At 39.7% G+C, this 25,733-nt stretch overlaps 1 protein-coding gene across 1 annotated transcript; it reads right to left on the reverse strand.

Annotated features, from left to right (window-relative positions):
* Positions 1–4,485: 4,485 nt before the first annotated feature.
* On the reverse strand, positions 4,486–25,733 carry lamc2 (laminin, gamma 2). The gene is made up of 22 exons (XM_036597453.1): positions 25,606–25,733; positions 20,964–21,140; positions 19,791–19,914; positions 19,599–19,690; positions 19,358–19,489; positions 18,905–19,094; positions 16,653–16,765; positions 15,871–16,086; positions 15,230–15,403; positions 14,823–15,056; positions 14,557–14,702; positions 12,065–12,218; positions 10,383–10,588; positions 10,189–10,268; positions 9,833–9,970; positions 9,155–9,302; positions 8,051–8,200; positions 7,846–7,957; positions 7,109–7,302; positions 6,442–6,600; positions 6,253–6,352; positions 4,486–5,075 (listed from the first exon to the last, which is right to left on the reverse strand). Exons 1-22 carry the CDS (start codon positions 25,670–25,672, stop codon positions 4,822–4,824), a joined length of 3,360 nt encoding a protein of 1,119 aa, XP_036453346.1. The 5' UTR covers positions 25,673–25,733; the 3' UTR covers positions 4,486–4,821.

The raw sequence follows: 25,733 nt of genomic DNA on the forward strand, positions 1-25,733 counted from the left end.
ATCCAATTTTCTCATCTCCAGTTCCACCCACTAGTTAGGACTACCCCAATCACACGATACCACCAGTGCTAGGAGGGCGAAGGCTAGCACAGGGCTTCCTCTGAGACCTGTGAAGCGCCACCGCTTCTTTTCGAACTGCGGCTCACGCAACGTCATTGGACAACCGAACGCAAGGAAAGCACCAACCGCGAGATCTGTTAAGTCAGCTAACAGATGCCTAGCATCGCATTTGAGTGATTGAGGGGGCTGTTATTCCTGCCCATCATCGTCCGTCGCCCCACAGTTATCATATTTTCCAATGAGGATTTTTTTTCCTGCTTGCTGTTTCTTCCACCATCACCTCTGGTCCTTGTTTGCTATATTTTTTAAATGCTTGGTTTGATGTTTTTACTCCATTTTGCTCCTCTGAGCGGATTAAACTAGCTAAGTGATGGAAATAACAGTTAATACAAATTCAAAATGTTTTTCGCATCGTATATGGTACTTGGTAAAATGTAACATAACATAGTAGGAACAATTATCTAGGAACCAAACATGGAGCGTACCGTTTCACAGTGGCGGAGATAAAGCGCGTACTACGCTGCTCAATGCTCAATTCCTATTTGTAGTCGCCACATCGCCTCACTCCTTATTTGCATAAAGTTAAAGTCCGCTCAACTTTGTCATGGCGCTGACTCCGCCCACTTCGTGTCGCCAACGTACGCGCCGTCTCCTGTCGCTGGAAATCGTAACTCTCATTAATAATGAATGACCACCGGTCGCTTTGTCGCAGCGCGTCGCTGCCGGTGTGAATGCAGGGTTAGTGTTTGCCTTAAAAACCTCCGCAAGTTTTTTCTTAAGAAAGCTTTCGTGAATCCGGCTCCAGTAAACACAGAGAATGTCATTGGCGAGTGGCGTATGAATGCACTGAATGTCTAATGGAAAAGCAACTGCCACTTTCTGAAGAGTCAAGTTTCTTCTCAGATACTGAAAACTTTAAGATGAACTGCAATGTAGTGAGGATCCTGTATATCGCCATATAAAGAGCAAAGAGAATAAAACAATGCTCTCTTTAAATTTACAGTCTCAGAATTGAATGTTATTACATACATTCTTTGTTTTACGCGACATTTGCAAAGTAAGCTGTAGGTTTTGTCGGTTAATATTAAGTAGGCTGTACGTCATCTGTAATTATCCACCGTCACGTAACATTGTAATATGTTAACAGTCTTAGCTTTGGCTGTTATGACTGCTGGGGACAAGTAAAATATGAATTATCATCGTAACTAGGGCCATAATTGGAGTTGTTGTCTGTACATAAGGGCAATGGCTGTTGAGGGCTAGCTGAGTTAGTCTGTAGTTAGGATGGTAATTGGTGATTCTTTTGTAGAAGGTCTATTTTTCAGTGTTTGGTAACTTTGAAATGAACTCGAATATATATATACTTGCTACTACTTGAACTTCAAAAAAACTGTGACCGTTGATGGACACTGTACTTCATCCAAGTGCTTTTTGGATAACCGTCAAAATAATTTTGCCCCTGCAAGTTTTACCACATATATACTTTACATGCACTTCAATATATTGTTAAACACCTGAATGTAGTTTAACCTTATGGTTGCTTTAATTGTGTGAGCTTATTATTATTATTAATACAGACATCAGCAGTGTTTTCATGTAGTCAAATGCTTATTATGTTACGATACAGAGTTACAGTAGCACCTGGTATGTCAGGAAGCACATGAGGGGGAAGAATGTTCCTTCAGCTATCTGTAACAATCACTAAATCACTGTGTAGGAAACATTATGGTTTAAAGCTGAGCTACGATGATACGATGACATGATAAAGACGTGTGGTAAACACACTTCGATTTGCATGGCTTGAGCATCCTGACATTCGACTATACCTCTATTATAATCCACAAAGCTTCCTATACATCTCTATGCCTTTATTTGCAAACCATACAAACAGGTCAGATAAGGATTACATTCTATTTTCTTTCCAGTTGAAAAATGTATTTTTCTTGCTGTTCTTGCTTTTTCGATTGCTTTTTAGTGCTCAGTTCCAGACGTGGTTGCTTTCCGGTCTCCTGATGTATACGTGACTAAAATCAGAAACAGGGTGGGAAGGTGTAGTGTTTTGTTCTCAGAGCTGTAATTTGTGTTAAGAAAATGTTTATGTTGGCAAGTGTGTGAGAGGACGTGGGCCACTTTTATCAGCAGTTTATGCATATATAAAATCTCTAACACTGAATCATGATGTTTACCATACAAGCAACTTTTGTTTTGTTCAGCCGTGATTACAATGTTTAGTTTAATAAAAACCATCAAACTCTTTACTTGTGCTTTTTGATTCCATATCACTGTAGACGTCAGAAATATTAAAGGTGGTGACACTTCACTGTAGGGTAGCGTTCACAAGGCTACATGAGCATTAACATGCTGCTTTAGTCAACCAGGAGGTTACATAAGACACCTTTTTGGGTGATATGACGTGAAGCACTGAGCCACAAAAGACCGCGTTACAGTAATTTTCTAACAGGTTAGGGTGATATTTTGCATTGTGAGTAAAACCCCCTTACCTATGATAAAATCACTGTAAAGCACAGCCTCAAGTGGCTTATTGCTTTATAAAACGGTGGACAACATAAAATATGATGAACTACATTTTTTTTTTGTAAATAACTTAAATTATTATTATTAATAATAATCAGGATGAACAGTTATTCTGCCAAGAAATGTGGTTTGTTGAGAGTATGTTGTCATTGGCAGGCAACCAAAGACTGCTGATGGAGGATGGAAATGTTCTGTCACCCATAATTTTGTGGACTTTTTTAACTTTTTGTCATGTAGCAATGACATATTGCTGCTATCAGAACAAAACTCTCCATTCTTTGTCAATTTTTTAGTTTTTGACATAATTTAAAACTGACTTGCTCTTTACATCAGCCCTGCGATGGACTGGCGACCTGTCCAGGGTGTATCCTGCCTTCCGCCCAGTGACAGCTGGGATAGGCTCCAGCACCCCACTGCGACCCAGAAGGATAAGCAGTTTAGATGATGGATGGATGTATGTATGTTCTTTACATTGTGTGTAAATTTCATGATTGATGGACCAAAAAATGGCCCAAAACTACTAAAAAGTCTGTTTACATTGATTTACATTAATAGTACAATATGCATTTTCCTTCTCCTGTACAGTTATTTTGGAGATACAAGGTTTTGTTCTGACAGCAGCGATATTGAAATTTAGCAATGTTAATGCAAAAACTTTTGCTTTATAAGTATTTCACCAAATTGTCACAGCAATGATAATGCCAATTTCCATTAGCCCCTCAATGCGATTTCCAGCCTTATTTAGCACCAGGCTAACGGTGTTGTACGTCCCTTTTTCCCACGCTGGGACTGAATCTTAACCTTTGTGTGGTGCTCAGGTCTGTGGGACCCATTTTCAATGTTTACCAAAAGAAAAATGATGTGATTTATTATTATTTCAACCTCAGATTCCTTGGCCTTTGCTCATGTTCTGTGAAGAACAAGTAAAATAACACATTTTCAGCGCCTTCACTCTGTTCACCCCCCACACATTTATATTACACGTGGTGTTGAGGTGAACCCGCAGGGAATAAAAGTGTGGAGGTGCTGTGTCCCTCCACTCTGTTCTCCTACATGGCCTGCTGTTAGTGTGTGTGTGTGTGTGTGTCTGTGTTTGTATATGTGTGTGTGTGAGGGTGGACAACATGGACAGGCTGCTGACTGGCTACAGCTGCTAAAGGAGAACCCTACACTGGGCACTCGTGATACATCTGGTATTTTTACATAATATGTAAAAGGCAGAATTTCCGAGCTATCACACTATATTTATACACTACATATCGAGGGAGCCGTTTGATATTCAGACTGGGTTGAAATCTGACTAAAACACAGACATCTAAAGCTTTTAAGATGTTAAAGTGACATTTCTTTATTTTTTAACACTACAGTTTTACAGTGAATCGTAGTGAATATTTTAATACAGTGATATTAATGGAGGAATTGTTTAGCCTGTTAGTTGGCATATCAGCTAGTTGGTTGAGGAAATAAGTTGTCAGTCTCTCAGTTTAAACAGAACCAGGTTCTTACTTCATCTGTACACCCGGTTGTCCTTGTGAGAAGCATTACAGACAAAAATGATTCCAGCGACAGCACAAGGATTTCTTTGTGACTTGACGTAGTAATACACAATTTAGTTGCTCAGCCAATTAAATTTTAGGACTGGTACTGTTTTATAACACTTTATAACAACTCAAGTTAGCGTGCATTACCGTGACATAATGCTAATGATGTTACATAAATCCTATAAATGATAAAACTCGCATTACCTAAGAACCACAGAAAATACTGGCTTGTTCAACCAGTCTGACGTGACTCATGAAGGGCTTATGTAAGTGTCATGATCACTGGCCTACAGTAAAGGTAAAGCTTTACCCTGAAGGCTTAAATGATTTTTGAAGATGAAACGTTCAGTATCTGTAGCATTTCGGCTTTAATTATTAACACTTTAAATGGGAACGTCCTTAGTTATCAAAGAAATAAAAACATTTTATTTTGTGCACATCACAGTCATCTTTTTTTACATAAGACATAAATATAATTAGTTACAGCCACTCACTCATGCACCACCAGTAAAAAAAACAAAAAACAACAAACACTCATTAAAAGTTAAGTGCTATCAGTGTTTTTGTGGCTTGGGGTCAATTATAGCAAACCTTTGAAAGTGCTGCTTAAGGCTCAGTGACATCAGCACTCTTACTCAGACATTTGAGGTGCTTGGGCCCCTAGTCCATTGCTAACATAAAGCCACTAAGGCCTCTCGTTGGGTGCTGTGTTATAGCAACCATTTGGAATGTTCTCATAAATATGCTCCAGGTTTTTTATGTCCATAACGATGGTGTCGATGTCGTTGATCATGCGTGCAATGGCGGCCCTCTGCTGAATTTCCTTGTTCTCCAGCTCGATCAGTCTGGGCCTGAGGTCCTTCTGCACGAGGCTGCGGCTGTTCGCTATAGCCTTCTCCAGATCCGACACCCTCTTCTCATCTACAGCACCTGGTTTTCCTGAGAGAAAAGCACAGAAACTTCAGAAATGCTGGGCAATATGTTACCACTACTGTGATAAATGGTCATGATACGCTTTTCTGAGTATATCATGGGTATTGTTGGTACTTCTACAACATGGGACAGCTACATGTATCATAAAGATCACTGTGCAGATTGCACGTCAGCTGATAACGTCATTTTATTGTTTGATTTTACGCAAATTATACTTAACTTTTTTAACGTACTATTTTGCTTGTGCATTTTATTTGTTCAATCTTGTTTGCAAACCTCAAAAAAACTAAAAGTGGCGATTTATAACATGAAATATCTAAGATTAGTAATGTTATATTTCTTCCATGTCATCCACCGCTATGTCATGCATTAATGCAGTTATGTTATAACTGATGTTTGCTGGGGGCAAAACAGGCTTAAAACCCTTCCTTCTTCCAATCTACTGCCTTATAAATTCACATCCTCACCTTCCGTTCCCGTGTCGAAGTGTTCGCAATCCCCACCGCCACCCCATCTCCTCCCTGTTCCTAAGTCCTGCTACAGCTATGAGGGGAGGGTCTGGCCTTCTAGTTACAGGCAGAAGCTGCCCAGAACTCCAGCCCAAGTTCTCAGACTTCTCCCCACCTCCCTCAATCCGTCTTCCCTCATACAACCACCACCATGTTGAAGGCACTCAACATAAATAGAGTTTTTCAATGGAGACAGTCCTCCATATACTATCAAATCATTTTAACCTCCTCATACTGTCCTAAAGGGGAAATGTGAATGTTTTGGTCTCACCTAAAGGAATACAGTTAGTGTCTGAACAGAACCTTGTGTCTCCATTTTCCCCCATTTTTCACTAATAAGTTCTGCCCAGAATGACTTACGATAAGACCTTGTTGTGTTAACTTGTTTTTTTTCTTCTGTAAAGTCTCCTTTTTGGTGACACAAGGGTTTTGTTCTGAAAGTGACAAAATTCTTTCTGGATAGCGAATACATCTATGTTAACTCATCTATGTTGTTCATGTAATTTCATGTAAAAATCAACCACACAACCAGTGTTGAAACATCAGCTGAATTATCCTAAAGGCCATATCATTCCATTTCATGGTGACTACAGATCGTGAACTTTGCAAGAGATGTAGAGATGGTGTGCATGTTGGCCAAAGACCTTAGTCCTCAAGTTGGTTTTCAGACTCACCAAGTAAGTCTAGAAGGTTGTTGACTGTCGTTAAAGTATCTGTAACCGCAGATCTGGTGTCCTTTGCGCCTTTGTACACTTCATTGGCGTCCCGATTAACCTGAAGAGAGAAACAATCAGCAATTGAGGGCACTCTGTTTATCCTTTATACTGAAGTTCCTTGTGAGAGCAAATGGTTAAGTGTCCTACCTCTTCGGCCAGTTTTCTGTATCTCTCTGCGTCCTTTTTCTCTTTAGTCAGTTGGTTCATGGTCAAGTCTGCCTGAGTCTTCAGTCCCTCCATGCCTCCCTTCAGCGTGGTGGCTGTTGTCAAAAGATCCGAGGAGGGTGGGAGGGAAGCGGACATTTTCTGAGGAGAGACACAGAGGACCCACTTGAGCTAATTCATCAAGTTTGTGTACCCGCTTTTCAGAGTGGCCTCACGGCTCTGTTCCGGGAACGCCACTGTCGATTCGTTCCAGCAACACTTCATTCAGTGTAGCTGCTGAAGCATGAGACCAATAGAGTGAAAACAGAAGCAGTCTATCTTTTCAAGAAAGGGCTCAACTTATATGCTATGGTGCCAGGTTAAAAATTGCCATGTGCTGTTTTTTTTTTCTTTCCCTCTTCTATTCAAATAACCTGGAAAACATGTAGAACATGATAAATGTTTTAGCAAAGGCATCAGCAAGTGTATTGTGTGCTTGAGGTGTGCTCTACTGATATCCTCTCGAGCAACGTCATCATAATGCTGTATCTTTATCATTTATATCTGAATAACGAAGTAAGGCGATACCCTAAACAAACAACCTGATTCATCACTGGAATGTAGTCTTGTGGTGTGCAAAACAATTGAAGTTAATGTTAGTTCCTCATACCTCTATTCTGGTCAGAGTGTTGTTTAGCTTATCGAGGGTATCCAGTGCATCCCTGTAGTTGCCCAGGTCACCCAGTACGGCCTGGGTGTCTGCATTGTTGGCCACAGCCTGCTGAATGGTACCACTGATGAAGGGTAGTTTACTTAGGGCCTCGTCAGCCAAAGCCTTGCTACTACTGATCTTGCCTTCAAATCCTAAACAAACAGAAAAATGTATTGTTTAAACTAATTATAATGATAGTAAAACTTACTTAACCAAAAAGCAACCGGTGTGGTAATACTTTACTGTTATAATAGGCTCATTGACAACTTTATCATAATAAGTATATATACACACTAATGAGGCAAAACATTATGACCCACAGATGAAGTGGAAGTGAATAATGTTAGTTATCTCCTGACAACGGCACAAGATCTAGGATATATTAGATGGTAAGCAAACAGTCGGTTCTTATCGTTGATCTGTTAGATGCAGGAGAAATGGGCAGGCATGAAGACATTTGGAGCTCGATCAGAAGCTAAAGATTGGCTCATTTCACCTCTTACATTACCAGATCACCCATGTCAATCACTTCCAATCGAGCTCCCTGAAAATTTCCTTCAGATTGTGAAAATTTGCCAAAAGGGGTAAATTGTGGTTTAAAATTGGGCTAAAATTGTGTATTATACGACCAGCTTTACAGGGCTTTTTTAGGATCTGCTGCTAATATCTTGGTGCCAGATACCCCAGGGCCTCACCTCTGAGTTTGTCCAGAGCCTCGTCCACATTGCCCAGACTGCCGAAAAGCTTCACAGCCTGGTCTGCTTCTGCCTTGGCGGCATTAGCCCTGGCAAGCAACTTATCCTGAGCCTTTGAAACAAAGCACAGAGGGTAAGCTTTAACTGCGCACAGTATTTCTTTAATATGGTTAATTGTGCTTGTGTTGGCGAGTTATTTCTCTACCTGTTGAGCAGTTTTGACCTTGTTCAGTAGGTCGCCTGTCTCTTTCCGATCAGCCAAAATTTCCTTTTGCAGGTCCTGGTAGCTTGTTACGTTATTCTTTACCCAATCCTTCATATTGTCCAACTTGGCAACCAAGCCAGTAATGTCCACCTGTACAGAGAGAGAGAGCAGGGTAAGTACACTCATTAAAGCATGGTTTAAAAGCACACAAACACACTCACACACCAGAGCCTGAACACGTAGACGCAGACAGAAACACACACAAGCCCACATCTACAGGGACCTGCTCCAGATTTCTGACTCTCTCATTAATATGATGCAGCTGATTCTCACATTTCATGCTGACTCATGCTCCTCATCTTAATTGCAGTATTTCATTTCAGAGCTCTGGAGCCATTACTAGAAGAATAAAACTGTGCCTATGATAATATCAACATCTTCTCAGTATCGCTGCCAAATAACAGCCATCAACAACAGGCAGTGCATGTTAGGGTCATTCTACAGATGTAGTTCTAAACACTGTCCCTCTTTAATAATGTTTAAATGTGCATAAATGGGAAATGTAAATATATTTTCACACAACACAACTCCATGTTTAACTGAAGTGAACTGAACTACTTTAAATTATTGAAGATTTTTGTGTTTATATGCTGTTCTGCATTCAGCACTGCATGTCCCCATGACTAACCCTTGAAATTACATAAATTACAAAAATGAAAAAAAAAAATTCCAATTTTTTTAAATATCCCATTTCAATTCAAAACTATGACTCAGTAACAGCAGCCATCTAAAAAACATCTTGATGCATGCATGAAGTTTGCACAGTGCTGGCTGGTGAGGTAAAAGCTTCCATTACCTGCTAGCTACATTAGCCTTGCAGCTACAAAACCAAAGAGGCGAAGAATGTTTCGAACACTAAACAAGTCATGGCTGATTTGAAACAAGGGGTAAATGTGATTTTTGGTGTTATCAAACCTTAAAGGTCATCATTAGCAGGCAAATCACACTGTCTCTATTACATTATAAGGCTTTTGGCACTATAATGTTTAATGCTTAAAGAGACTCCAGCCAGTCTCGTAATACCATCATCATGCTTTTTAATACCTGAGGAGCTGCTGTCGTAAGGGTCTTCTCCAGCTCGGAAATTTGTTTCAGACTGTCCAGTGCCACCTTGCTCTCAGCTTGAGCGGCATCAGTCACGCGAGCGGCCTGCTTCTGCATTTTATTCACTAGAGCCACGTCTGCATTGAACCTGCCACATTAACAAAGCATTAAATCATGTACGGTTGTTCATTGTTATTGTTATAGTGTGGTGTATATAACATTTCTAAGGATGCACCGATAGAACTGTGGGCCAGTGCTGATATCTGCATTATATTAGCATTATAGAGAAATGTAATATTTATTTGTAGAGGGTTATAAATGCAGTAAAATGAATTAAAAAGCAGATAGTTTAGCACAGCAGCCCAGCACTGCCTGTACGTTCTGCTCTTCTGGAGCACAACAGTCAACAAATACTGGTTTGTAAAAATTGGTCAAATCTAAACATCTGTACGATGCCTGCCAACACTAATACGAATCCGATGTTATTGTATATAATGTATGCCTAATGATTTGTCAGTAAAGCTGGACAACTTAAGACCAAAGTAAGCGCTGTCCAATACCTCATTTCTTGGACCTTCACTACTGGACAGACTTGATGTGAGACCTGCTGATCAGGCTAACTAAGAAATTGAATGGACAGCTGCGCTGATGGGAGGGGATGTGGCCTAAATCACTCACTGGTTTTTGAGACTGTTGATCTGCTGTTGGAGGTTGTTCTCCCCTGTGATGATTGGGCCCACGAGGGCCAAGGCTTTCTCAGCCTCAAAGACAGCGTTATTGGCTGTCTGCTCCACTGTTCCCGCCTCATTTTGGTGCCTAGCAAGAAAAACAGAGGTCAGCTGTGCACAAAATATTAATGTAGTGAAATAAAGATCTGTCTGTCAGAAAATAAAAGTGCCAATGTTCTGGATAAAGCAGAGTCTATTTCTTGCTCAGCTGTGTACGTAAGCCTGTTGTGTATATACAGTAATCACATCGCATGCAGCATTATTTCACTGCCTGACAGACATAAGAAAGCAACATGCTCCACTCACTGTTCGGCAAGATCCGCGGCTTTCTGAACCAAACTATTCAGGGGGTTAATACCTGCCTCTGCGTCACGTAAGGGGAACTCCTAAAATAGAAATGCAGTGGAAGCATTTAGATGTATATTCTCTTTTCAAAAAAAAAGTTCTCCTGCCCTGGTCCTGGAAACTGAAGCAGAGGATTATAATTTGAAAATACTTACAATTTGATTCATGTCCCGTCTGGCCTTCAGCAAATTCTGCCTGATGTCACTGATGAGTTTCTGGATATCAGCCACGTCTTTGGTGTACTGCTGGTCTTGACTGGTGATCTTGTTCATAGTCCTAGAGATGTCCTGCAGTCTTCCCTCCTCTTTCAACTGGGTACCGCTGAGCAAGGACAGTTTAGCGTAAAGAAGCGCCTCTGTGTCTACAGGACAGAGGAGTGGAAAGATCGGTGATCAGTATGACTCATCAACAAATTACAATGCCACATCCCTTTTATCATCTTGATAAACATTCAAACATTTATATTTATGTAGTCAAATCTGATCTGTACATTCCTTATACCACCGCATTTACACAGTTTTCCCCTCACCCCAAATGTAGTCCTTATGTGATGTTGATAATGGTGAAATAGTGTTAAATCTAGTTTTCTCTGGTATGCCTTACAATTAGTATGATTAGTATGCCTTACACCGCCCTGCATGTATCCCCTCCTGTATAAATAGATTTTAAAAATACAGGGTGATTCAAAATGATTCATCCAATTTCAAAGTGCCGTATTTTTACAACCGTGAGGCGCCTAGGAACCAATCACAAACCAATTGAAAGAGGGGATCATAGAGTTTCTGTCACCGGAAGATGGCTCCCTTCAGTCTGTGAGGAGATGGCAACCCCTGAGCAGAAAGCGTTCTGCATTCTCCACTTCAATAAGAGTGAAACTGTGTAACGTGATTTTTGTTTATCAGTGAAGCACCAACAGCTCGGAGCGTTCAGCGTTGGTTCCACAACACTGGATGATCTCCAAAATCGCACTGAAAGAGCCGTGAGTGCAGTGACACCCAACATGCTCAATCGAATATGGGATGAAATTGACTATGGTGTTGATGTTGTCCGCACAGCTGGAGGAGGTTCATACTGAGCACTTGTAAAATTACATTATCAACTTTATGCTCACTTAAACCATTTACAATTTACTGCATTGTAATGATTTACAAGTGAAATAAATCATTTTGAAATCAGATAAATCTTTTTTAATCACCCTGTATGTTTTACACCAAAACCTTCTCATCAATGTTTCAGGCGTCAGCATATTTATAACCATTTCGTATAACAACTGTGTGATGTAGCTTGTAGAGTCATTGAACTCTTCAGACGTCTGGTTCCTATCACCACCACTGTGAACAACTGATTCTGTAAGTTTCTCTGGAACAGTGCATTTCACATCAAGCCACTCTGAATGACTGTGTTTACTTCTTAACCATTTAATTAAGCAGAATAATTCTGCTTCTGTCACCTCATAACTCCAGTGTAAAGCTGAAGAAGCAAAGCTTAAAACACCAAACATGTCTTGGCTAGTCAACAAGATTTGAGGTGAGGGGGAAAAAATTGCAAAACGTTGATTTTTTGCTGAATTAATTAAGTGATGTATAAGTGAGTGACATGTAAAGAACAAGACCAGAGCACTGTTTTTCAATTCCAGTCCTGGAGCTCCCCCTGCACTGCACAGTTTCATGTTTTCTCTCTTCTAACACAAATGATTCAGCTCATAACGGACTTGATAATTGGATATGGATATGACTCAGGAGTGTGAAAGCAGAGAAAACACAAAACTGCACAGTCCTCCATGACTGGAGCTGGGTAAAGAAAGCTCGTGTAAAAAGAAATGGAGAGACTGGGTTACCGGTGAGTGTATCTGCTCTCTTCTGCATGGACTGCACCATTTCTTCAGCAGTGCTGAGGGCTTTCTCCATGGCATTGTTGTTGTACACACCTCCGTTCTCCACTCTGTTAAAAAGAGCCTCCAGCTCCTCTAGTTTCTGTGCGTACTTCTCGATCTGCCCATCAAAACAACATCAACAAAACATAGCCGTTAGCTATTGGTATTTTTGTTTCCTTTACAGTGTAAAGCTCAAATAAAGAGATGCTCTTTAAGGGGATTAGGTTTGATATCTACTCCAGGGTGTAAGATAAAAAGAGATTCTTTTATAGAGTAGTGTCGATGCTGTGCGCTGATGTCTGGGCTAATGCCACATTTAATTCCACCCACACATTCAGCACCCAAACCAGCTCCTCAGCAACCTGCAGTTACATCACCCTCCACAGAATAAACGCACTCCTACCACACGTTTAAAAACAGGAGAGACACAGCTTAACTTCGTAGCCACTTATCTGAGGCTAAAAATAGATGTTTTCTGTCTGTAAAACATACTTTTCTAACTTTATGTCCACATTTCTAATGGGTTTAATGACTGTCATAAGTCATCACAGGTGTTGCACCGATACCTTTCCCATATCATCAGCACTGATACTGGCACTTAACTACTGGCAGGACCAGCAAGGATTTAAATATATCAAATCTAAGCTGCACTATGTAAGATTTTTGCTAAAAGTGAAAGATTTACAGAGTTAGGAATAAAAAACATTCTAAAATGTTGATGCCTGGTTGGATTTTTTGGATCCGTCATACGTCTAAAGTTGTTAACATCACATGCACAGACTCAAAAAGAAGCTCCAGCTCGATGTTTAGGTCTCAAATGCAAAAAGAACATTATACTGATGAAGATATGATGGCAATAATAGCTAATTCATCTCCTTCTTTAGAAGACACGTCCTTCAACAGGTTTTGACTGAGTTCTCTTTAAATACTCTTTAATATGCCCACAATCATCAGATTCATCCACTCAGGGAAGGGGTCTGAAGCAAAACCCGCATACACATTATCATAGCCCCTTCTGGGACGTGGGGGGTGCTGGAGCCCATCCCAGCGGTCATTGGGCGTAGGGCACAAAACACCCTGGACAGGTCTCCAGTATCCCCCAATCTTACATAACGTAGCTTTAATTAAGCATTAAAAGATGAACCACACAGAAACTTTTCATAGCTTTTAAACCAAAATCCAAATAGAAATGCCAGTCATTCAAGCTTAGTGTCTTAGCTGACTCCGAACACTGCTTTTATTAACAGAAAATACTGAAATGTCAGGATTCACCGTCACCCACAAGGCTAATTCTTCAGATGAGTGAGCACACCCGAAAGTGCTGTTAACATCAGGGCGAGACGTCAGAAATTAGTGAGCGGCCGGCAGATACAGGCTAATCCTCCTTGTCACGCTGCATTCTGCCAGCCTAAATATCACAGCCTCTGCTGCTGGCTCAACCCCATTTCCCACCAGCCCTAACTCTGAATGGGTCATTACTCTTGCAGGGCACGGAGACACGGAGCTGCAGGACAGAGAGATACTGTAACAAAGTGATGCGAAATGGAGTGAACAGGCCGCTGTGGGCTGCATCTGCAATAATGTGTTTTGTTCAGCTAAAAAGTTCAAGTTGTTTTCTCTCCAGAGCATAAACGACTTATTTTTGTAAACTATTTAAATCCATGTTCTGTTAATTTCTGCAGTCCCCTATTGTGTAATACTGTGTGATATGCCAGAGAAAAGCCTCTGGGCTTTAACAGAAACCAAAGTAGTGGCACAAAAAAAACATTGTGATGGGTTACAGAATGAGATTTGTGAACAACTGAAGCCAAAGCCACAGTCAATGCCACGTTTTAGTGAAGCCATAAGCCACTTTAGATGGTGTGTTACAGGCATAAAACAGCAACAAAACACTGTATGATAAAATACACCAATTTTAATAGATAACTGAATTCATAATTAACCACAATTAAGCAAAAATTGTTCTGCCTACAAGTGTAGTTTAGGCTATCGTCAAGCAACAACATGTTTTTGAATGACGTGGTAAATTAATACAAAATTCAGTTGATGTATGCAGTCATATATGTGTATATCAAGCATTAAGAGAAAGTATTAGAGCGGGGCAATATGACGATATTTATCGTAATCATGATAAATTACACTGTATGTCATAATATGCTTTCCTGAGCATATCATGGACATCCTCAGTACTTACAAAGACCCAACTGCATGTTTGATTACAAAAGACTATAATTAGTCCTTTTTATTAGATTTAGTGCAGCACATGATGTGAAATGTTGCATCATTATATTTTTAGGGTTTTGTTTTACATACGTATATTGTGTCTTATGAAAACTATATCATGGTACATATTTTTGCACCCACCTCTAGGCTCAGCCAATCAGATTTTAGCATCAGAACTATCCATTTCATATTAGGAAATTATTCCGACATTCTGAATGATGGATTTCCCATACCTGACTCTTAACAGGGCCGAAGCAGGATGGACATGTTGATCTCTTGGATCTCTCACACTTCTGCCCCTCGAAACCCTCCTTACAGTTGCACTGGCCCTGATAACTGCAGGACCTCGACACTGACCCCTGCGGATTGCAGTTACAAGCTGCAGACAGAAAACAGGACAAAAAAAAATTCTTTAACAACAGAGCAACTTCCCTGCCTTCTTCAGTACGCCGCAGTATCTGGACATCCAGTATTAATGCGATTCATTGTTTGGCCATACCCTGGCAGGCGTCTGTGGGTTTGCTGTGGTAGAATCCCTCCAAACAGTTCTCACAAAAGAAACCAGTGGTGTTGTTCAGACACTTTAAACACTCTCCTGTGAAGTCGTCACAGTTGCCCACGGCGTTCGAGTCCAGGTGCCCGTTACACTGACAGCGACGGCAAAGTTGCGGCATGCCCCTCTCTCCCAGAGGGTCACCATAAAAACCGTCATTGCACCTTTGGCAGCGGGAACCTATTATGAGCACAGAAAAACTTTTTCACACTGACAGCATGCATTTAAATGAACATATGTGCAAGATCAAATCAATGACAAGGCAATAAAGCAATGTATTCTGGCGGGATGTGTTCCTGGCTTAGGGAAATGTGACGGGATATTCATGTCCAGTCGTGCTTCTTGTTACTCACCTGTGGTCCCTGGTGGGCAGTTACAAATCACATCCAAAGTTCCAGGGGCAACCAAACAGGCATAGCCTTTGGGACACGGGCACGTCAGACAGCTGCCAGGTTGCCGAGGATTCTCGTATTCACCAGTGGGACAGGGCTGTCCATTACGTGTCTCATCAGCTGAGTAACAGTCCCCTGTGAAGCATATGCACAAAAAAACTGTCTATAACAAGCAAAGGTTTGTTGTATGACATATTAGAAAAATACATTGAATTCTTAATTAATATATTAATATAATGAATAAATATGACTGCACTACTGTTCACGTTTGGAATCATTTGTTGTATTGATAATTGTTACTTTATTCAACTATAATCTGCTAATACATAGTGTGGATCAAAATAATATAACCTAGACACCAAAAGTTATTTTTAGACGACTCAATAATTTAAGCATTTTGGGAACAACAAGAAGTTATTAAATTATGAATAACTCATCATTCCTTAAGCTAACATCATTTTTACAGCTTCCTAAAAATTATTTTATATCTTGACAGAATCATTTTATACATGTAACTGCTACAAATTTAGATGTATATTGTTATTATTTCTAAATGGTGGTGTATGTCAAAGTGTCTTTGGTGGGATTGCTGAGCAGTGTACCTGTTTCAGGATCACAGCTTCCACCTCGACAGGTGCAGGGCTCACAGGGGCTACGGCGACCTTGCCCAGGAAAACGTCTCTTATATCCTGCAGCACAGGACTCACAAAAATCGCCCTCATAGCCTGCTGGGCAGCGGCACTTCTCCACCCAGCGTGCAGGGGTGCCAGAACCCAACCGAGCAGAAACCAGCGTAACATCGTCCAGATAACCACGTCCTGGCACAGAGATATGGAGAAAGAAAATAATAACTTTGACTTGAAAAAACAAACCACAGTTTGGATGCTGGACTTGAGGGTGGCCCAGCAACCCTTACTTTCAGCTTTGCTTAAAGCCTCTGCAACTGCAAAAATAATAAGACTAGTCTGCTTTAGAGTGAAGGTTGTTTTTTTATGTTTTGTTTATAGATTTTGCATTAGCCTATCAAATTTGTTGCTAATGCAGTAACAGACTTTTTAAGTAACTTATAGGTTGGTGTATAGGTAACAGAGACATTTCTTGCTTTGTACTGTTTTGCATTATAGCAACTGCATTATTAATATCATCTATTCAGTTGTCATGATTTCCCAAAGACACATTCTGTTTGACGTAAATTACTTAAAACTTTTTAGTGTGGAAAAAGTACCTAACTCTAAGTATGATATCACATGCTTACATATAGTGTATACATCCATACCAAATTTGAAAGATGCCAAAAATAACAACTATATCACATGTATCTTGCTAAAAATTTAAGTTGGCAAGCTGATGCCAAATATGATTGGAGCTTGTTAGGCGTACTCACCATTTTCCCCAAATGTGGCCCGGATCTTGATGGCTGTAAGGTCGCTCAAAAGTGTCTGAAACTCTGAAGATGAGAGCTGGGGTTTCCATTTGCTGCCAGGCTGCTCATCCAACCTATGGAATAAATAACAATATGTGAATGATTAGTATAAATACGTACATCAATATGTAGATTATACACTCACAGTACAGTTTATTGGAAAACTCACCTGAGCTCCGCATACTTTAAAGCTCCACTGTACTACATATGTGTACAATTACGGACTGTAGCCTATCTGCTGATGCACAGTTTGTCACCCTACCTCTACCACGTTTATGACTGGACACTGTTGACCTGATGTTATTTGGATGGTGGATCATTCTCAGCACAGCAGTGATAATGACATGGCAGTGGCACGACAGTGTGTGTGGTGCTGATGTACATGTATCAGGCATATGTCAGTGTCACTGCTGTTCAAAAATATTCAGCCCACAGTGGCTCTTCGGTCAGGTAATGACCACCGACAAAGGATCACAGGATGACCAACACATGATATGCATGGAAACAGACCACAGTCTATTTATGTGTTTCTAATAAAGTGGCCAGTGAGAATATACCCTGCTAAAGGGTATTTTTGATCATATTTAAATAGAGATGGCATATTAGTATCTAACAGTATCCGGGCAACCATCACTGGATATCAGAGGGAGAAAAGAATGCAATGAATGCTGTAACAAATCTAACCTGAAACAGGTAAGACGCTCAAATTCTTCAAATAAAAAAGAGCTCGTTTTAAAGCTAATTAGCTCTTAGAGAAAAATATCAGACTGGTATCAACCGTACCCAAGGTTTCAGTATCGGTACTGGAGAAGAAAAAGTGGTATTGTGCCATCTTTTACTTTTTAAACATTGTTAAACACTTGGCTTAGTTTGTTGCCAGTATTGCAGGTGTTTTGACAGGGATTACTGAATAGATTCCTTTTGTGTATTATACCATATTATCAGGACCCTTGGGTAAGACTTTGGATTTTGTCCCAGAGTCTTTCATATTTTCATTCCCCGACTATGCAAGCCACCAAATAATTACTCAATGTGTCTGGATGCCAGAACTGCATGTCTTTTCTCTCACATCAACCATGTCCATACTTGCTTCCTTTAAATTTCTTTAAAGCACTTTAAAAGCTTCAATCAGGCAACACTGTATGTCAGATCAGGATTTGCAGGTGCTGCACCAGCCAAGTCTCTGAATCTAAGTTACCAGTATGCTGCGCCCAATAAACTCGACAGTAATATTTATTTCTAGGAAGCTCTCTAAGGGTAAACCCAAAGCCAGAGATAAGTGGGTGTGGTGCTTTTGCTTTTTTCTGACTATATTATAAAACACACAACTAGAGCTGTCACGATTACCTGTTTAAACACCAATTAAAACTGAACTTTTCAATGATTCTACAATGGTAAGCTGGCAAGTTGGAAGACAGGTCTCTCTTACAGTAAGATACCTGAATATACTTATTGATGTGCAATTTTTGCCGCACAGTGTTTATCGTTGCTATCCAAAGTAAAACAAGTATCTCCAAATTGGCAACTTTATAGGAGGAAACAAAAAATGTTTTTCACTCAAGTTAATATGAAGAGATTTTATTCCAAAGAATTTTGGAATCCTGAAATTTTTATGATGTGTTCAAACGATGTAGAAAAATAAAAATGGGAAAAAATGGAAATGCTTATTTTTTTAGACAACGACAATATAGTTTTACTTTTGATACCAGTGGTCACCAAACCTGCTCATAGAAGGCTACTTTTGCAGAGCCTTATTCCAACCACAATCTGCCACATCTGCTGCAACTAACTGACTTAATCAGAAGTCCTTCATTGGCTGGATCGGATACGTTCGTGTTAGGTAAGACAGGCAGCAGAAGGAGGGCTGACGACCACTGTTGCAAGCTATTCTGGAACCTTTGAAACCCTGTGCATGATTTGTTATTGCTCATTTAAGGTCATTTTGTTTGGCCTTTTTAAAAAAAAACTTTGTTTATTTGAGTAATCATTAAACTATTCAGTAGATTACTGGATTCATAATATAATTCACAGTAACAATCCTGCATACAGCTGACACGGTCTATTTCAGGGGTGTCCAGTCTTGATTCCACGTTTAATCAGTCTTCAAACAACTGATCACCTACTTTGTAATGAAAGCCTGCAGCCACATAGGCCCTTTGCAGATAAGACTGGGCACCCCTGGTCTATTTGCTCAGCTATTTGCCAGTACTCACCTGAATGTGTAGGTGATTTTCCTTCCACATGGTATGACGGTCCTCAGGTTTCCCAGCGAGGCAGAAACTTTCAGTCCAGCTCCCTCTAACACAACATCTGAGGTAGAGGGATAGCGGACGCCTCTGTCCAGACGTAGGGAGAAGGATAACGTCTGACCGTAGCTCAGTACCTGGTTCCCTAGGTATTGGGCTGAGCATAAGACAGAGACAGTCAGAGAGGCAACAGTGGATTTTCATATGTGAGTTTATTTATTGAAGAGGCAGCAGCATGTATCTAGACTAGGGGAATGTCAGAACTGATTAAAGTCGATTACAATAACATTCACTAAAGAACACGCCTAAAAATCTAATCTGTTTGAACTGTGGTGAAATCTCAGATTGCATGATGCACTGAATCGTTTGCAACTGAACTGAAACATTAAGAATTCATTAAGAAATGCACATGCTGCTCACCTGGAGCCGACAGGTAAACAGGCAGCAGGTCTTTAGAAATGACCTCAATGTTGTGATGCCCAGGCAACCAGCGGAAATTCACCTGGGACGGATTCACACTCTGAGCAGTGACAGCTCGCCAGTCCTCTGTCCCTGTAAACAGGCCACACCATTTTCACTCAATAAGCATGACATTTCCAGATGCTTAATGACTTCCTGTTATTTTATCTGCATAAAAGAAACAACGAGCTGTCTTACTTACCTTGATCAAACGTTGAAGCGATGTTGTAAACTGAGTAACCCTGAGCCGAAGAGCACTCTCTTGAATGACCATTGCAGAAACAATTGTTTTGCCTGAAGTCAAAAACATTTATTTAATCAATCAATTAAGTTCAAACACAGCCTGCTTTGCTCCACACTGCATGAGTCCTTTCACATATCATTTGTTGTTTACCTCATTGGCTCACAACCCTGGGCTGTGATTGGAGCTCCGTTAGCACACTGTTCACATCTGGGCCCCTGTACACCCTGCTTACACACACACTGCCCCTGGCTGTTGCATCCTTGTCCAACAGAGCCTAAATAAAATAACAAATGTACAAGTTTGGAAAACGTACTTTTAAAATCCAGACTTAAAATACATTTGTTTAGGCTTATATAAGCCTAGTTTATTCAGCCTCTTTTACATCTCATTCTATATTGCAATTGTGCTGTTATCCTATTAAACTGTACAATGATTTCATCCAAACTGTAATGTTTTAGTTTTCCAGTGTTTTGCTTATTTTCCTGTGTAAAGCACCCAGAGATTTTGTAACTAAAATCAAATATGCTGTATAAACTAGAGTTCTGTGCAAGTTTTAGGCAGCAGAGAAAGTTATATATACAGTTATTTATCTGAATAAATGCAAATAAAGTCATCTAATAAGTAGTGAGTTGATGTATGCCTGAGTGCTTGTTTAACAGTTTCCAGACCTCTCCTTGTGGAAGCCCAGTATTAACTGTAGTTATCGTCCAATATCTGCTGTAATCAGTGCTTCATTATTGTTAAATTAAGTGTGCTGGTAAAGGAATTGCACAAATCTATGTGAACCAAACTATCTGGAACCGACCTTTGTTCTTCAAACTAGCTCACAATATATTAAGTACTTTCCTGAAAGACATTCTTGTTCATTTTTACTGTATTTATGTTTATTTGCATTTATTATAATTGTTTTCACAAGCACAAACATAATTATTGCCAAGACAGATGGTTTTAAATAATGTCCTTAGGTACCTACTTTGCACAGCACAGTATGTGTAAGAGATTATATAAAAAAACATATTAGCAGTGGTAGTAATGTATGTGTATTATATGTGTCAGAAGTTTAATTATCAAAGTTATCAAATGTGATCAGTACAGTTGGTGATGCTGGCAGCCTGTTAAACCCCTACAGGTTAAATTGAAATGTAAAGACTGGACATTAGGAATGTTTTGACTGCATCCAAAGGCTGATTCAAGACATCCAACATTAGGATTAGTGACAAGCTAAATGATGCAGAAATAAGCAACAGGGTAGCATGTCTACCCTGTCCATTCCAGTGGAGTATGAATGGACATTCATGTCCTCAAGCTAGCACAGATCCTTACCTACAGTGTTGCAGTAGCAGGGCTGGCAGCGTTCTCCTGCTCTCTGGTGGTAAAAGCCTTCCTTGCAGTTTTCACAATGCCTGCCTTCAGTGTTGTCCTGGCAGTTCTCACATCGCAACCCCATGGAGTCTCGCACACAGTACAGAGCCTTACCATTACACACACAGCTCGAAGAGGCTGCAAGAGAACACAGCAGTGATGATTTTTGATTATATGAGTATTGTTTAATAGTTATAGTTATACAATTGATGACAGAGCGATGGCAAGCAAGGTAATGCAATTGCATTCTCTCGCAAATGGTTTATGTTCCCTTGCAAAACTTTTGCATTACCCTGCAATTATTAAATGAATTTAGTAATTATAGATTATTAAATTTTTTACACATTTTTACAAGTTTTACTAATTTTTACTAATGTACCAATAAAATTAACTTGGTAAAATGTTTGATTAGTAATTCAATTAGTTTTGATTATTATAAAATTTGATTAGTAGTTGTATTTGGGGCAGTTGTGGGCCAAAGGTTAGGGAACAAGTGTTGTGACCAGAAGGTCGCCGGTTCGATCCCCTTAACTGACAGGACGTGACTGAAGTGCCCTTGAGCAAGGCACCTAATCCCTGGGTGCTGTGGATAGGGCTGCATTTTAGGGTCTCAGTAGTGTGTGTCACTGACTGGGACAGTGATTGTATCTGTCTGTTCGGTGAGGCAAGAAAAGGGAAGGAAGGGAGGATAACCTGGGTAAAGCATGAAGACTGAAAAAGGAGAACAGAGTATGTTACTGTAATTAATTGTTATTGATGTTCGATACTGGAATTACAGTCAGCAACTGATAATTTAGCAACCTATTTTAGCTGGCACTTGCACTGGTTTTAAACAATTTGCTTAGGTGGAAACTGCATATGAATTTGCACAGTACTGTAATCAGAAGTCTGTAGAATCGAGACAGTATTCATATATTAAAATATCAAATAATTTTTTTTAAATGTGTGCGTCATTATACCCTTAGGGGGCACTACTGCATCCCTCAGCCTTACTGATTTGACAGAATTCTCAATTTTGTTTCCACAAGTGTCCATCCAAAGCCCTTGTAGTGCTTCAAAAGCTACTCCCACCTTCAAATTACATCATTAAAAGGGGGTTTTCCTAGTGTTTAAAATAGAAAATCCTGCTCTAGAGCAGGGTTGACAAACTCAACCCCTGAAAGGTCCATATTAAAAAACCTCTATTTGACTGATAAATAACATTTTGCTATAACCTAAACTGGCCATAGTTTATTCAACATACGCCAAAACACCAACATCAAAATAAAGGCAGTTGTAGTGAACCTTGAAATATTACATAATGCATACCTGAAATGTTCAAAAATACTATAAATAAATAAGTAAATAAATAAATAGGCTACAGTACACAACATTATGCACATTACAATAGACTACATTACACTGCATTACACATATTATGCCGCAGTGCATGCTGGGGATCGTAGTGCAGCGCATTGTGAAACAGGCTAATATTAATAGAAAATGAAAATAATTTTGTGGGCCAGATAGGATTATGCTACCATTAACAGTAATGGTACTAGCTACCACAAGGTGTTGCTTATCAGTTACTGTTATTGGCCCAAGTATTGATATTATACAAACGTTTAGGATTTTGTTGTATCATTGAGGCATCAAAGGACAAGTTTAGAAGTATAGAGAAAAATAGAGAATACTTTGTTGGATTTTCCAGTTTGATGATTTTTTTTGTGTGTGCCCTGTAGTTACAGAATGATAAGCCTTAGTATGTAATAAGCCTGGGATTTTAAGGGGTTATAAAGTTCCTGATAGGGGCAGCCTTAAAGAGAGAGAAAGTTCTACTAGTGCTGTTGAAAATAAAACAACAATCAAAACTCTCCAAACAAACTCAGGTGCAAATAAGTGCTAACACAGTGTTACACCACACCCTGAAGTTGGCTCCTACATTCTTCCAGGTACAAGTAATGCCCGATGTACAATTACTCAAAGCCACAGACTATTCACTGAGGTAACAGAAAATGACAGAGGATCAAGGGAAATCTGTAAGACATCTAGGTCCGTCAAGGGTCGTCATGTTTAAAGGCAGTTAACCACAGCTGTGTCCACACGAGATCACCCGAGATTAACGGAAACAAACTTACTTTTGTTTATGCACTAAATACATGAGGCTTTAAGGTGAAGTTCAGCAATAGGTCCTGGCTTTGTGGGATTGGACAGGTTTTCTCTTGCAGGCCATTTACCACAGGTCTGCGCCAATCGGCACGATCAGCTATAATCAACATGATGAAGTGTACACCTCATCTTCTCGGGGCAGACACACTGTTCTTACTAATGTCCTCACGCCACAGTGACTCACTCTCACCCAGGCTGGCTGGCAAAGGTAGCAGAGGGGGATCAAACAGCTGTTTTATTCCATCTCTATGGCAACAACTCCACCACGGTAACAGTTGTGGAGTACAAAGAAAAGAAAAACACTCTGCTAATGAGAGATTGGGTCTTTGCTATCATTAGAATAGTAATCAAGTAATCCACTGATTTTTTTTAACATTTTATCAAGTAATTAAGTTTGTAAGAAATATCAAATATTACAAATAGACCTGCTTTTTAGGTGATGATGGGGGGCATTTTGGTTGGTACTTGTTCTTTGACTAGTGTATTAATATGTTTGAGTTTTGCCTTGAAAATAAAAACATTTGATCACAAAAAAATAGACTTGCGTTCAAAGATTATGAAATACTTGCATGGAGAAAGAAACCTTTAAAGAATCCTATAAAAAAACATCTTTATATAAAAAATTAATTGACAAAAAGCATATTAATCATATCATCATATCTATCAGGTTTTATTTCTTACTGATAAGCTAAATTTTTAACGTTGTTATCTTTTGGCTATTGAGCTACCAAATCCAGTAATTGTGACAGCTCCAGTCTTTTTTTACCAATATATACAAAGGAAAACATCTTTAAACTTTAGCTTAGGCCTAAAAGGCCTATGCCAGTAAATAAGCATGTATTCATTCAGTCTTAATATATGAACTTGGTTAACCAGTCAGACATAACATCAGACTAAGGTTTTTATTCCAGACGCAACACTGGAATATAAGAACAATGCAATGAACTCATCATCCAACACATGAAGTTCTGGGGGGTTAAGTGGTGTCTATTAAAACATAATTATAGTCATTTCAGTCTATCACAGAGGACACTGCACTTATCGCTTACTGTATCTGCAGGCTATGGAATAAACCCAGCTTAATTTCTGATTGAACGAAGATTAATGGATTAAACTAAGCTTAAATGCTTAAAGTGTTAGTGATAGGTAGCTTAAGAACAATAATTCCAGCCACTGATTCAACCTGTCAAGTATTAGCCAACCCTTTCATGAAATGAATAACTAAATGAAGAGTTATAGGAAGACTGAACCATGCAGCGTGTCTTAGAGAAGGAGAGGGAAAAAAACTATGGGCCTGAGACAGTCAACAACTGGACAGCGCGAAGAAAAAGTGTCCTAAAAACCCCAAAAATTGGAAGATTGGACTAACAGCAAGCAAAAGCCCTGCCCGTGGAGTGTGTGCCCAAACAAAGCAGACCAGCGCTATTACAACATAATAGAACCAGGAGGAAAAATACTCCACTGTACTTGTGTACCATTTTTCAGTATTTATACTTGACTGTATTAAAGACTTTATTACTTTTAGACTTAAAACATTCAACAGTTCCTTTGGTGAGTTTAAATTCTCTGTACAGTTTACATTGAATATAGAGAGCAAACAAGTTTCAATATTAGGTACATTTAAAGTTTCTAGACAAACTTGCTAAGTCAAACTTGTTCGCAGTGGTGGTGATGGGAACCAGACGCCTCAAGAGTTCAATGCCTCTAAAAGCTCCCCCACTGAAAGTTTTTACATGAAATAGATGCCTGATGTCTGACACATTGTTCTGTGATAAAGTTTTGGCTTAAAATGTATGTTTATCCATTTATTTTAATCCATTCATAGAGGAGAGGGTACATGCAGGGTGTTGTGAGGCAAAACAGTCCCCAGAGACCAGAACATTACATCTAAAAGCTCAGAAGACGTGGGTAGGTTCACTGCAGGTTTTGGATGATAAATAAAATGGCTATATTTGTGTGGCAGACACTGTGACCCCTGGTTCCTATCACCACCAACAGGGAAATCTGTGTTCGTAACTTTCTCTAAAATGAACCATTTTAATCAAACCACTCTGAATGTCATCTCAAGGACTGAATTATTCAGACATTTTCCCCTTTAAGACAAACAAAGGGAATTCCCCTTTAAGACAAACTGCTTGGGATTATTTATACAGAAAACCCACTCAAACTTGGAAACACATTGGGCACACACAGTCCACTTTTTTATCCACTTTTACTTCAGATAATACTCAGTCAGGTCAGAAAAGCTAGTGAACGTACTTTAGTTCAAGCCACTTCAACTCCTAATAGAGTAATATTACATCTAGTAACGTCTACTTTTACTCTAGTGAAGCGTTTGAGTAACAACAGACGCCCCTGAGCACAGCAGGTCACACCTGCTGCCTAAAAACTCTGGTAAGAATATGAAAAGTGGAGAAAAATGAGCCCAACAAACTTAAAATAAGACTTTACTCACGTCGATATGTTCCTTGAACGGGATACCAAACACAAACCGCCAACAGAAAGATCCAAGCGTTCCTCATTTTCCAGCGACACAAACACAGACTGTATCTCTCTCTGTCTGTCTCTCACGTTTCTGCTCGC

Source organism: Colossoma macropomum, unplaced genomic scaffold, assembly GCF_904425465.1.
Source record: "Colossoma macropomum unplaced genomic scaffold, Colossoma_macropomum, whole genome shotgun sequence".
NCBI lineage: Eukaryota > Metazoa > Chordata > Actinopteri > Characiformes > Serrasalmidae > Colossoma > Colossoma macropomum.